At 39.5% G+C, this 15259-nt stretch overlaps 1 protein-coding gene across 1 annotated transcript in view; it reads right to left on the bottom strand.

Moving 5' to 3' along the window:
- Window positions 1-7656: 7656 nt before the first annotated feature.
- LOC102075659 (uncharacterized) overlaps window positions 7657-15259 on the bottom strand; it is a 90447-nt gene continuing 82844 nt past the window's right edge. The window contains exons 2-5 of the mRNA XM_005462687.4: window positions 13508-13808; window positions 10241-10339; window positions 9453-9550; window positions 7657-8988 (exon numbers count right to left, since the gene is read on the bottom strand). Of these exons, the coding sequence (XP_005462744.2) occupies window positions 8890-8988; window positions 9453-9550; window positions 10241-10339; window positions 13508-13808 (597 nt within the window). The 3' untranslated portion in view covers window positions 7657-8889. The remainder of the gene's footprint in view (window positions 8989-9452; window positions 9551-10240; window positions 10340-13507; window positions 13809-15259) is intronic.

Here is a 15259-nt window from a genome sequence, read left to right as displayed (position 1 = left end):
TATGTAAGCAGCGTGAACAGGAGGGGACTTAGCACACAGCCCTGAGGGGAGCCAGTGCTGAGGACTATGGAAGATGAGGAGACCTTGTGGATCCTCACAGACTACAGTCTGTTGGTCAGGAAGTCCAGCACCCAGTTACAAAGAGAGGAGCTCAGTCCCAGGGTCAGTAATTTGTCAACAAGTGTCTGCGGGATAATTGTATTGAAAGCGGATGAGAAGTCCACGAAGAGCAGACGGACGTAGGAATTCTTCTGCTCCAGATGGGTGAGGGTGGTGTGAACCACAGAAGAGATGGCATCTTCTGTGGATCGATTCTTCCGGTGGGTGTACTGGTGTGGGTCTGAAGTGACACTGATGGTGGCTTTGATGTGGGCCATAATTAGCCTCTCAAAGCATTTCGTGACGATGGGCGTGAGGGCTACTGGCCGATAGTCATTTAGACCTGTCACCGCAGAGCTCTTGGGGACTGGGATGATGGTGGCAGTCTTCATACAGGTGGGGACAGCTGCCTGGGTGAGGGAGGAGTTAAAGATGTCTGTCAGGACCTCAGAGAGCTGATCAGTTCCTCAGAACACGCCGGATGTTATCTGGGCCGGTCGCTTTGCGGGGGTTAATCCTCTTGTGGGTCCTCTTCACTTCAGCTGCTGTCACACTGAGGGTTTGTTCATCTGGTGGTGGGGAGAGTCTGATGCTGGGGGGGTGGGGTGGGGTGTTAGGGTCCTCAAAGCGGGCGTTCCAGGGACCCTCAGGCAGAGAAGGGTCCCTGGGGCATTGTGCATCCCTGGTTTTGTAGTCGGTGATGCACTTGAAACCTCTCCACATACTGCATGGGTCCTGGGAAGGAAGATGACCCTGAATCTTCCGTGCGTATGTGGCTTTGGCTCTCTTTACACCTGCAGTCAGTTCTCTCCTAGCCCTCCTGAGTCTCTGTGCATCACCAGACCTGAAGCGGCGTCCCTGGCTTTCAGCAGGGCACGGACTCCTGCATTCAGCCAGGGTTTCTGGTTTGGATAGCACATCACAGACTTGGTGGTGGTAACATCCTCCGCACGCTTATTAATGTAGCCGAGGACAGCAGATGTATACTCCTCCAAATCCAGCTCGTCCTTATACACCGCAGCATCCCTGAAGACCTGCCAGTCTGTGCATTCAAAGCAGTCCTGCAGTACAGAGTCTCCGTCGTTGGGCCACACAGTGATGGTTTTCTGTCTGGGTTTGGAGCGTTGTAGTGGGAGATGGTAGGCGGGGACCAGCATAATGCAGATGTGGTCGGAGAGGCCGAGGTGGGGGCGGGGTACTGCTCTGTATGCGTCTCACATGTTGGTGTAAACACTGTCCAGCGTGTTATTTCCCCGTGTCGGTATGGTGACATGCTGGTAAAACCTTGGCAAGATGTCTGTCATGTTTACATGGCTAAAATCCCCAGCCACTATGTGAAAAGCTTCCGGATGCTTATTCTGAAGCGAGCTGAAGACACACCGCTCCTCCTCTGGATGTTGTGCAGCTCATCTTGGAAGCTCACATCTCTGAAATTTTTTTATTCACTGCTCCTGTTGGGTCTGCGCTTCCACAGGCCCCGCTGGTTTAAAGACTTATTCCTGTTAACGAAGCAAGACGAACAGCTTTAACCGGTTTTTAACATGCTAGCACCGGAAGGATCTCAGAGCAGCCCTTCTGCCCTCGGTCTCAGACCACTTCAGAGAAAGAGCTTCCCCTGCAGCCTTTTATTCTCGTGACACACAGTTTACACAAATACCTATTGTAAAAAACCCCTATGGTGTCAGGCACTGTGTGTGTGTGTGTGTGTGTGTTTGTGTTTGGTGGTGCGTTTGTGTGACCTCCTGCTCACCAAAGGGTAATCTCCCCCACCCTGTATATGGCTTAACCCCTCTAACGGTCTCACCATACACAAGCACAGGTGAGGTCATAAATGGCAGGAAGTAAAACATCCTCACTAAACAAGAAAAAAGAACCCTCACATAGGATGTGTCCCTATAATAAAACACTACAGCCTCCCCCCTCCGTTCAACAGGCTGGGGAGGTGGTGAGAAACAAAGGAATGTCTTTGATCATACAGTTTGAACTAAGACTAAGTAACACAATGACAACATTTAACAATTTGACTCCAACAGCTCCCATCTCTGCTGATATGTTTAGAAGTTTTCTTCTGACCGCTCGGACCTGTTTGCTGGATCTCCTTGCTTTGAGTAGAACTAGGTGAGCTGGGCTGGTGGTGCTCAAGATTTCTCATAGCCAAAGTACCTGATAGTAAAATGTGGGGTTGATGATCTGATCCTGGGGATTGAAATGAAGGTTCTTGATCCTGGTCGCTACCTTGAAGTTTGGAAACTGCAGACTTTGACAGTTGCTTACTGGTCTGTGAGTCATAGTCATTATCATAAAGATGCTCCATGTGATACAGAAGTTGATGTTTGTTCTCTGCACAGGTTTGAAAACTGTGGTGAAAACATAGATGCATAAATACAAGTATTCAGAAGACACAGCGCTCCTCCTCTGGAAGTTTTGCACCTCATCTTTGAAGAGGAGCAAAGAGCACTTTAAATTAAGTGTTAAATACATTTTGATCGCCCACTGTGTGGTAATGTATCTCATATTCACATGAGGTATATTAATCTAAATGTATATATGCTCAAGAGATGAGTTAACGTCTTGGTTTTTGGTCAGGCTTTTATTAGAGACCCATAACCCCACCAGGAAAACCAGCAGCTGTTTATGAGGAAGTGATTCAAACCTTTGTGATGTTTTCCAATGTTTATAATAAACTTAGTTTGTGAAAAAAAAATGTAAACATGGAAGAGAATTAGTAGAAAAGTGCAAGTTTTATGAATAATTGTCCATTTTTATAGTTTGGCTCTACGCATTAATGATTGATTTATACATGTTTAGACTGAGTCTCAGTTAAGGAGGGTGTTAAAGGTTAGCGGGTATGAAAAGGAGTCACTGGGGAATAAACATACAGTAAGTCTGCATTTAGTTAGATAACAAGTGAGTCAAGTGACAGTCTGTCCATGTGACATGGCCACAGCTGTTGCAACAAAATAAACACTCCTAATGATGATTCGGCATGAATCAGTTTCAAGTTTACGGTTTTGACCTTTGGGTTTAAAAGGAAACATGAGTTCTCTTGCCTCATGACTATGACAACATCAAAAACCCGCCGACTCACGCATGGAAACACAAAAAGAATATTGCTCTTTAGCTTTAAATTTTAGGCCACTTTGAATGAGTTACACTCAAGACAAACTTGCATTAAGTAAAGAATGACTGAATACACCTTAACAATAGAGATTAGTGCCAACGTTGACGAGTTTATTTAGACTTAGACTTCTTCAGATAACGTCTCTCCTGCAGCCTCCTTCAGAGCTAAGAGGGAAAGAGGATGTGGTTTCAGAGTGTTTTTCATGTCAAGTCACACTCAGTTCTCTGTCAGACATTTTTTTTTTTTCATGTGAGATTTCCCTGCGGTTACAAAGACTTCCGCAAAGCTGCTGAAGCCTGTTCATGCCTTAGAAATAAAAATAAAATGACCTTCACTCATGCATTTCCCCACAGACCTCTAGCACTAACTAAATATCTGCAAATGCTGCTTCTACTGTGTGGAATTCTTTATTGCCAAATATAATCTTCTATTACTGCACAGTGCAAACACAGACACACACACACACACACACACACACACACACACACACACACACACACACACACACACACACACACACACACACACTGCTTTATTTCATGCCATCAGTAATACAGCTACTTCTAACACCTACTCTAGCTCTAATACAACTGTTATACAGCTGCTCTAATACAACTTCTTCCCTTTTTAATTACTACTGTTACCACTAGCACTATTGCTATCATTACTAATAATATCTAATATTTTACATTATACACAGATGACATCGCTCTTTAACTGGGTGTTGATATTCTTCACAAGTTGGATTTAAAATACGTTTTGTGACAACTTTACGCCAGAAATAAGGTTAAGGGGTAGGGGAACTTTAAGGAACTCAAATAAGGGTCGGTAAAAAGGGAAATCAGTGACCCAGCAAAGTGAAAGGTTCTCAAATCACAGCATTTTTGTGTATTTACAGTAATGTTTCTTTCAAATTATCTTTTTTCCCCAATATTTCTACACTACAACAATAACTTGGTAACAAATCTAAAAAGTAATTATTAACTAATGATGAGTTTTAAGTGACACCCTTACTGGGTGAATCAGGGCACATATGCCAAATGTCACCATAGTAACCGTTTTTAATAAAAAAAAAAATATATTGAAAATGCTGTTTGTTTGCTTCCAAATATTGTCTGTTTTGAAGTATGTTATATAAAAACAATCCCCATCCCTACATAAAAACCATAGTGTAAGAGATACATGTCTTTCCAACAGGACTGTTCCACGTTAGTTGTCTTGTTGAAAGTTTCTTTAGAAGTCTTAAGCAATGCTGCTCTTTTTAAGATGGTGTCAGATATCTGAGTCTAAAATTAATCAGAATTCCAGCTCTGCTTAGCTGGTAATGGTGAGTCATACAGTACCAGTGCTTGAGTTTGTATAGAATTCACAGTAAATATGCAAATACATATAAATATAACTGCTGACCCTTAGACAGAATAGTTTAGCAAACACAAGCTTCCCTCTTATGAAATGCAGAAGTGTCTTCACTGGCATGTTTTCCATAGCTACTGTAGCAGAGTGAATATTACATTTGAAAATTGCATTAATCACATTATATGGTGCTACTATAAATAGTAGCTGCCATCTGAGCATCCCTCACTGGCTCACTTGTTGCTGTATATATGTATATATATGTATGTTACAGTTAGGAGTCGCGTACATGTCGCTGCTGCCTCAGTTTGAATTGGCCACATTTTTGTTGATTGGTGCTACTCGTGCTTTTGTAGAGATCACCTGTGCATTATTTCCTCTGAAGCCATCCATCGATTGCTGGCATGTTTTTATTTTGTGCCGCATGTTTAATTATTTCACTTGGTAGGAAACAGGTGTTTTTATATATTTTACTTGTCTTATCGTTTTTGCCTGCCTTGTATTTAAGTTGTATATGGAATAAATGGAAGCCTGTTAATGTGCATTTATTGTATTAAATTATTTAATCAGAGCAGATGACAGGTGTGTGTGTGTGTGTGTGTGTGTGTGTGTGTGTGTGTGTGTGTGTGTGTGTGTGTGTGTGTGTGTGTTCCACTGGTTTTTTGCCCTCTTCCTCATTATTCTCACACACACGCTTGTTGCCACACAAAGAAATTATAAGAATTATAAGGTGTTTTTACACCACTTTCTCTTCGTCTTTATGTTCTTTATGTTACTTGCAGGTTCCTTTGTGTATATACTGAAGTTCCTCTTTTGACTGACTTGCCTCTCAGTTCCTAAACATTTTGAGATTGGCTAATTGTTCAAAAGGTTTCTATTCTGAGTTCAACAAGTTCTTAAGGGGAAATTCCTGAACTACCACAATAACTAAGAAAAAAAACCTCTGCACAAATGCAGGCTGTGCTTAATCTGCTTTTTTCTTCAAAGACAAAATTGCGAAAGAACATAAATAAGCCTCAAATTAATCTCTATTAACAACATGTGAATATGATCATGTAGGATTATGCTAGGGAGAAAATATCTGGTATCTTTTGGTAATGTAGATAAATAAATGTGTCACAAATACAAACAAAACAACACAGTGAGTTGTTGAGGGTTATGTTGTATTGTCGTGTTACTTTGAAGTGTTGATTTATGTTTGCTTTTGTTTTTTTCTCTTTAAACCAACTGGTACAAATGCACGATCATTACCGTTATTCTGCTCTGTGTGGTTTAAAGTAGATATACAGTGATGATAAACTTGTGGCTGAAGCTTGCTGCAGAAACAGGAACTAGAGCTCTGAATGCTGCAACAATTCAACCCCACAAACTTATGTAGCACAGGTAACTTTAAACACTCCACAAGACAACAAGGGTTAGAGTTGTGAAGATGCATTAAAACAAGCTACAAGACATCTAAATTAATGCCCTTTGGACAAATAAGACAAAAGCGGCAATGTTCAGCAATAATGCACAGCATCACATCTGGGAAAAACCAAACACAGCATGTCAGCATAAGAACCTCATGTCAACTGTTAGCACGGTGGAGGGTTGATGATTTGGGCTTGTTTTGCAGTCATGAGACCTGGGGACCTTAAAGTCATTGAGTTGACCATGAACTCCTCTGCATACCAAAGTGTTCTAGTGTCAGATATTGATGCTATCTGTCTGACAGCTAAAGCTCAGCCCCAACTGGGGCGTGCAGCAAATCTCCAACAGAATGGCTAAAAAAGAAAAGAATCGAAGTTTAGCAATGGACCAATCAAAGGTCAGACCTCAACCTGATTGAAATACCGTGGTGGGCCCTTCAGAGAGCCGTGTATAAACGAATGCCTCCAAATCCCAATCAAAGGAACTTTGTAAAGTGACCCAGAATTCAATGTGAGAGATCATTGAAGTCACTCAGGTTTTCTACATGCTGTTTTTGAATTTGGGCTTTGTTTGTGCTGTGTCTTCTTGTTCATCTCAGGTTGTAAATGATTAATTTTAGGACCTGATAAAGATTTTTTACCATTGGTGTAAGTAACACAAATCCAATGATTTCTCAATTCAGATTCACACCATAAAATCAAATATCATCATTCTTGATCTGCTGTCTCGAGCTGTTTCGTCTCTCATCAGTTCTCATTTTTCTAACCTTTTTGGGGTTTTTGGTCATTCAGGTTCTGTTATTGTTCAGTACCTTCAGTTTTTTTCATTTGCCCCCATTTTATCTTTCTGCTTAGTTTCTTCTTTGTTCTCCCATTTTGAGTTTGGTATTTTAGCTCATTTGTACTTCAGAATTATTTCTCTTATTCTCACTCCTGGTTCTAAAATTTGCAATCATGTTTTTTCCCCCTGATTTTGTCGGCTTCCTGTCTGCCTGTGTTCTCTGTCAAGTCTGTGTTTCTGTTTACAAGTTTAGTTACTTCCTGCTTTATTTTGTTAGGTGTCTTGTGTTTGTATTTAGTTTTACACCCCTTCTCTCAGTTTCTCAGTTAAGTAAAACTATCCTCCCAGATATCTCCTCTTTGCCCTCATCACCTTGTTTATTTATTCCCTCAGCTTTTTTCAGCTTTTGTTGTGTTCTCCCTCATTACATTTGTGTGTCTCAGCTCTGTAGAATTTTTGAATTCCTCATTTCTGGCCAAGTTTTATTCTGTATTTCATTGGAATTCAGCATTAAGGCTGCCTTTTGAGTTTATTTTCTGTCTCCTGCGTTCTACATTTGGGTTAAAATCCTGCCTGCTACCCAACAAGACATTACAGCTAAGAGGTTTCGTGACCACTTTGTACTGGTTGAAGCTGGATGGGTTGCTTAACATTGTCAGAATACATGAAAACAGGAAGCTGGCATTCTACAGAGGAGCAAAAACTGAAATTGTTTTTACAGGTTATCACTTGCTGTTGTTTTCATAACGTGTGATGAAAGCGCTGAATAGTTTTCCCTGAAATCTGACCAAGAAACACTCACACGGCCTTGAAGAAAGAGGAACATTGTAAAACTCCTTTTTAAAGAATAATATCATATCATAATAATATCATAATAATAGCATATTCTCATCTTGTTGTTGTCAAATGTTTAATGGATTCATATTAAACATTACAAAGAAATACTTCAAACCGCATTTTCTCTTTCAAACAAACAAATCACTGGTGTGAATTCAAGTTCTATTTAATAACTACATGAATGCCTAAACCAAAAATAAATGCTGTAATCAAACTGAAAATGTTCACAGTGTAGTTTCACACACAGATATGTTGAAAGTTCTTTTACATAGTCTAAGACTCACACAAACCTATTATGCAATAATTTGCAAAGACCTTATATCCTAGATTTTAAAATAAACAGCTCACAGAGAACAGATCAAATGTTCAAACTGAGGTTATTAATGTGGATGAATGAGTTATTTGTGAACAAAGTCTTTCTGGAAACCTTTCCCTGTTTACCAGGGATGCTTTTAAAAAAAAAACACATTTAATTTTTTCACATGTTATAGTGACAGACTGGTGATCTGTCCATGTGTACCCCTCCCTTAGCCCTATGACAGCTGGTATAGACTCCAGCGGCCCTAAAATCAACAAGTAGAGGGAAATGGATGGCTCAGTAAATTTGACAACTTTTCCAGACTTTTGTTGCAACTCTCACAACATTTATAAAATTTGATGCTGCAACATTTTTTTTTTTAAAAAGGAAGTCTTTCAAAAATCACATTTCTCACAATCATGTGATATTTTGTCTTTGTCCTAGTTTCAGTTCTATTTGACATTTAATTGTAAAACACAGCATTCTGTTGTCATACTTAATCATCGTGCTGCCTTTTTAGGAAATGTGACCGTGTTTAAAATCAGTGCTTTCAAAACAGCATAAACAACCGAACATCTGACAAACAGCAATAAAAACTGATAAACAGATACAAACAACAGGAGAATAAATAAATATTAAATGTTGAGTCTCAGATTTACAGGTTTTCACAGCAGCATTGAGTTATGGTTTTAAATCCTGAGGCACCTTAAAGCAGGTTTGGCTAAAGGGTTGTCACATTCTTGGGTCCATCTCAGCTCAGAGGCAGAGCAGATTGTGCCTGACTAAAACTAATCTTACAGCAGTTTTGTCAAGTTTGTGGAAAATCTTCATTCAGAACTTAACATTCTTTTGGTCCAACAACTCAAACCAGACAGGAGGAAAAAGAAATCCTCCCACGAGCAGAGGAGCAGCAAGTCTTCAGTTATCAGACTGACCTCTGTCCCCAAAATCTGAATCCAGCAGGTATCATCCACCTGTACAGGTGTGTCCATCAGCTTTGAGGTAGTGTGGAGCGAGGACGCTGAATTCTGTAGTAAATGCACTCTTGAAGCGGAGCAGCAGATGGAGGGGGGAACTGGATCTCCTCGTACTGAAACACAACAGCAGAACTGAGTACAGGACAAAGTAGCACTGAAGGAGAACAATGAGCAGGAGCTGCAGTGTCACCTGTACACTTTAGGGCCTTTCCCACTACTACCTACTCGGCTTTGCTTGACTTGACTTGGGTTTTAGGCACCTAATTTTCCCTTAGGTGGTAGTACCTGATACTAGGTACTAAAAAAAGTAGCTGGTTCCAGGTCCTTGTTTTAGAACCTACTCAGCCAGCCAGAGTGGCGAAATGCTACATCAATAGACTCCATGCCATCGATTGGCTATTTAGTGGCGTCATTTAATGAGTCATGAGAGTGACTTCTTAAAAAATTCTAAACAGCATTTTTGTGTTACTATCGCATACAAATGATGTCACAGGATTTGCTACTCAATTGTACTTGAAAATGACCCAAACTGGGTCAAGTTGTGTAGATACTAGTAGAAAAGTGTTGTCTGAGTTACCTGTGGAGTCTCCAGCCCCTCACTGGTCCCAGCTGGAGGGAGGTTTGCCTGATTCTTGCTGATTCCCCTCTTCAGAGACAGCCATACACAACTCAGACCTGCCAACAGACCATCAGGGGAATCACATCACCTTCACACTCACATGAGCACTCATCACATACAACACATTTCTCCACTGCAGAGAAACCTTTCAACATCTGGCACAACACCTGGACAGCCGAAGCACAGCTGAAGCCTGCTGAGGGGCAGTGAGCAGTACTTTTGTGCTGTACTATCTGTACTTATGTGTTCTGCAAACAGCACAGCACACAGTCAGCTTTCTGCCTCCATGGGTTACATTTACGTACCGTGGTAATATGTGACTAAAATTAAGAATACTGTGGGCCAACTTTAAAAATACTTATTTCCACAAATGTACAACTACAAAACTACCTTACATACTTGTAGCTTATGTCTAAAAGTTACAGTATGAAACCTGTAGTTGTAAACTTTTTATAAGCTGGGTGGATGAATATAAAGTATAGATGCCTGAGTCCACACAGCAAGAAGCACTGCTGGACAGCGAGGGTTACAAGATGAATTGACATCTATTATAAAAATAGAAGTTTGGTTCAAAGCAAGCTTGACTAAAAAACTTACTGTGGCTGAGCTGGTGGCATTAAGTACTGCTGCATGAGTTAGTGGTAGCATTTCTGTATACCTATATGCACCATGTTGCTGTGGAGGGGTGCTGGTATTAATAGAAGGGCAGACAGACCACAGAGGTTTAGACAAAGTGAAAGACTCACAGATTACTAAAATGAGCACAACGTTCAGGCTCAATGAGCTGACGAGGATAGTGTTCCTCTGCAACACTTCACTATCAGGGTCAGGGGTTGTAGGGATATCTGGAAGGAGAAAAGTTACACATATTGACCAAGAAATTAAAGAGTGTTTCATAAAACTAACAGACATTAACAATGTTTTCATGTCTGAGGCTTGAAAATTGGCCCAGCTGACAACACTTTAACAAATAGTTCATCTAGTTGACCCAAGTTATTGTTTTATATTACAGGAACTTAAAAAAGCTGAAAAAAATTGCAGTAATAAAAAATATTTGTATTTCTGTTGCTCAGGCTTTGGGTAACGTGATTTCCGTGTTGTGCCAAAGACATTTTGCACTGGAGTTTCTTTATTATAATATTATAAATAGTTTTGTTTATTATTTTAACCTTTGACCATCTATGAGTTCCGGTACCCTTCTGAGGGTGAGTGCTAATTGATTGGTGAGCGATTAGCATTTCTACCTGTTTATAAAGAAACTTCTCCTATTTGGCAGACCCATGGCAAACATATACCAGAATAGTTACAAGGCTGAATGAAAACATGCTCTAGTTTAGGTTTTGGCTAAAATTAAAACTAACCTGAGACACGTTGGTTTGCTGTCAATCTGTTGTAACTTTAGAGACCAACACAATGGTGGAAAATCAATTTTTCAAAGATTAGGTGAGTTGTCAGGTTGTGTTAGCAGCTGTTAGGAGACCCTCTAAGATGTCTTTTTATGTTCTCAGTCACCCAAGTCATGGTAGTCTAAGTAGCTTTGAAAGAAAGCAACTGGACTTCTAAAGAAGCTTTTTGGATAAGAGACACTTAAAGTAGTCTAGTCACTTTCTTTCAAAGCTCCTTAGAGCCTTTTATATTTTAAATTGGTATCCTGTTAAGGATCATGTCGTATTTGAGCAGTTGCTTTAGAAATGAATGATGTCATCTTTTAGGTAAAGCCTCAGATTTTGTTTCGACTGTTCTTCTATTGTACAGTAAAGAGGTCACACTCCAAAGAAATAAGGTGGATATTACCAGAGATGGGCAGTAACGCATTACTGTAATCCGATTACTTTTTTCAAGTAACAAGTAAAGTAAGGGATTACCTATGCAAAAAAGGTAATTAGATTACTGTTACTTTCCTGTAAGCACGCTGCGTTACTGCGTTACTAAACCGTGATTTCGTTTGCGAGAGTGTCTCATGACAGTGACGTAACCGAGTGCGACGTTCGTGGCAACAGCTGTCTGCAGATCAACAATGGATAATATATCGAGTGCGGGAGAGAGTATGAGCGTGCAGCGTTTAAAGCGTGGAAGTACTGACCTTATTTTGAGATTGATTCCGTAAAAAGTGACAAAAATATTAGTGTCCGCTGTTCACTGTGTGGGAAGAAAACTTCTTTTTACAGCGAAAAAAACCCTTAACTTCCGAGCAAGCGCCCAGTACGCTGCCACGCAATGGGAAATTCGTAGAGAAACTCCCGGATTCTTGACATGACATGACGGCTGCGACACACCTGCACCAGGGCAAACCTCCACCCGCCCCACTCCTGATATACAGGTGAAAATAGAGCAACAGGACCGCTGAGTCTTTGATTTTATTTATTTTCTGCTGTGTTTTACTTGCATCTATTTGAAAGACTGAGTGTAAACACAAAAAACTATTTTATTTTATGTGCTGGAATGTGCAGAAAATAGGTTTAAATGTTAAACAAATTTCTTCCAGTCAGAGAATGTTGCATATAATTAAGTTTTTGCTTGATGCATAAAGTTAAAAGATTAAAACTAATAAAACAAGTTTTAAAAAGAGACTTTTTCATTTGATTACATTTTATATGATTGATTATGCAGAAAAAGTAGAATTGGGCTGAAGGATCTATCGCTTTATCACCTATTCAGGCTGTAAATCATGTTTTTAAAAAGTAACTAAATAAATAAGTAACTAATTACTTTTGAAAATAAGTAATCAGTAAAGTAAAAGGATTACTTTTCGGGGGAAGTAATCAGTATTTACTGATTACTTTTTTCAAGTAACTTGACCAACACTGGATATTACTGAAGATTTACTTTACCTATAAATAGGACACTGTTAACATTACAATAATGACTATTTGCAGAGAACTTTTGAAAATACACAGTCAAAAAGTCCTTTACTGATTGGATAAAACCAAGCAAAATATAAGTGTACATTTCCACACAGACAAACATGCAGTGTTACATTGAATCGTCATGTTGACTACATGAACTATAGTCAAAAATAACTGGCTAAAAATTAGGGAAAAGCAAAATTACAAAAATTAGTTTTCAGCAAATTCAAAGCAATCATTGAACTGACGAAATAAGAAAAACTGCTTTCATGCTACGGTCATCTCTAAAAAAGTTCCACTTCTAATGGTTCCACCGCTCGAGTAAGCCAGTGATGGTTTGATTTTTGCAATGTTTCTAGATGAAAGAAACAAGACTGGGTGAGCTTTGTGTTGTAAAAGTTAAATATCAAGGTTCAAATGCTGATCAAGAACGACACCAAAGTTGTGATGGAGGAAATTTGAGGAAAAAATTACATCAAACTAGTAACAGCTATGAAATAATCACTGTGGTAGGAGGTAATAAATCTTCTATCAGTGATAAATTCAGGAACATTTTTTTTTTATCTCTAGAGACAAGCCTATCACTGCATTAGTCACAGCAGGGAGCTCCACCTATTACAGTCTGGGGTTTCCAACATTATACAAAAAAACAACCATGAATGCATTGCTCCACATAAATACCTCTGGTGCACTAAGCTAACTGCAGGGAAACTGTGACCACAGCCACCAAAACCTGAGAGCTAAAGAACAATGCAATTTTAAACAGCATGATACAGATCTGCATGAAAGCATAATGAGTTTTTGACTAAAAATTAACTTCACTAAAGCATACCAGTGAAACCTGTGTACAAACATAATTATTTTTAAATGTAGTTTTGGTTATGTAATACAACCCTCTTTTTAAAATAGCATTTTTTCTTTTCTTTTTTTTCCATTGTGTACTTTGGCCCTTAGAAAACACAACATGCAAGACACTGAGAGCTCACTGAAGTTACACATTGAAGTTATCTTTATTAATCCTTTATATCCAGGTAAAAATCTCATTGAGGTTAAACATTTAATTTCCAAGAGAGACCTGGCATCATGGCAGGTCTCTCAAGTAAATCAATAATAATATGTACTTCTGTCATTATCAGCATTAAATTTAAAAAAAAACTTTGTACTTACCTGAGACGAGGTGGAAAGTGTCCACAAAATGAATGCTGCCATCTCTCTTGATGCCACAGAAGTAAAGCCTGCAGTCCTCTGCTGTAAAGTTTTTAATCACCAGTTCGTTTCCCAGGATTGAAAATTTGGATTCAAAACCAGGAGAGCAGTAGGTAGAGCCTGCTGAAGAAAAACTGCGGCCGATACCTGCTCTGAACTGACTGTGGATCTCCATGTACCAGTATCTGTCTGATGTCTGATTGGAGCAGGTTAGAGTGACATTGGTCCCCAGCTCTCCTCTGACCTCGGTCACGTTCTCGGCCTCTGCACAGAGTAGAAGCACCAACAGGATCATCCACAGGAGAACCATGATCAGCTTCAACAAGACGGAGCTGCCTGAAAGCAGCTCAGCTGTGAGCGACTCTGACACAGAAGTGCTTCCTACACTTCCTACTTCAGGCGGTGATTATGTTGTGTGCGACGTCTGCTGATAAACCACAAATACCAAGTAACTCTCACAGGAAGTGAAACCTTTTTTACCTCCAGCCTGACGTCTGCAGCAGGAATCTGACACGGAGCTTTCAGACTCAGTTTTTCTGGAACTGAATTTCACATTACGAATGGTACTGTAGGAGTAATAACAACAACACAAGCAAGGGGAAGTTTAAAATCAGCATGAGAATACCTGAGAGGACAGTGTTTGATTTAAAGTACGAAGCACAGGTAGAAAAACTAGCAGTGGTAGTATATGTTTTAGTAGAAAATAAACAGACGTGCAGATACAATGAATGAATCAAAGACTATCCTCATTTTAACATGTCTGAACTGACTCAGTGGCTCAGTCTTGTATCTCTGTAAATAAAAAAAAAAATCTTCATCTAGAACTTCAACTTTTACTCCAGTGAAACACACCTCAAGTCAAATCAGACAGTAAATTAAAGGAAAGTATATTTAACCCCTTCAAACATGGCTTTGCGTCTGTTACACCACAGCGCCTCCAGTTGTATCCAAAAATTACTGCAACACAAACCCACTGAATTCCTATTATAAATACTTCTATAACCTCTACTGCAAAACCAGGTATTAAACTCTTTACACTCAATATTCTCACTGAAACGTTAACTACTGTAATTACAGTGTGTTCCATTCAAAGTGTATTACAATGACTACTTTCACTACTACAGTCTGTACTACAAATATTACTCATTCTGATGAATCTAAATCAGATATGAAACTAATGCCTTTATCATATCAGCAGTGAAGCATGATGTGAGTGGCGTTTGGCTACATGTACATCTGCATAACTGCAACAATAAGCACTACACACTCTGACAGTACATTTTACTAATGCTCATTAAACACCCTTCTGCCCACAGCCCTGGTTTTAGTGCCTGTTATTACAACCTAAAACTATGAGAAAGTTGCTCCTCCATTTGCACTACTATCATCTATGTTCTGTTTATCCGTCTGTGACTGTTTACTGTTACAGTGTCACTGCCAAATGATCAGTTACAACTTCTGTTAATGACAGATGTCAGGCTGTTACTACCTCTGCTGTTAATGCTGATCACTGAACTGCTTCAGACTTCCTTGAATTCAGCCTGAAGATGGTTCCAGTTAAGAAACTGTTAGCTGACATAAAATGCATTTTACTATAAACATGACTGTCTTTAAAGGATATCTAAAACACAACAGCAAACACTTGAAAGATATTTGAACTTACATGCATGTATAGATGGTGCATCAACACTGATGCAGTTTAAAATTAATCAA

This window comes from Oreochromis niloticus, linkage group LG23, assembly GCF_001858045.2.
Source record: "Oreochromis niloticus isolate F11D_XX linkage group LG23, O_niloticus_UMD_NMBU, whole genome shotgun sequence".
Taxonomy (NCBI): domain Eukaryota; kingdom Metazoa; phylum Chordata; class Actinopteri; order Cichliformes; family Cichlidae; genus Oreochromis; species Oreochromis niloticus.
This window is presented reverse-complemented; position numbering and strand designations above follow the sequence as displayed.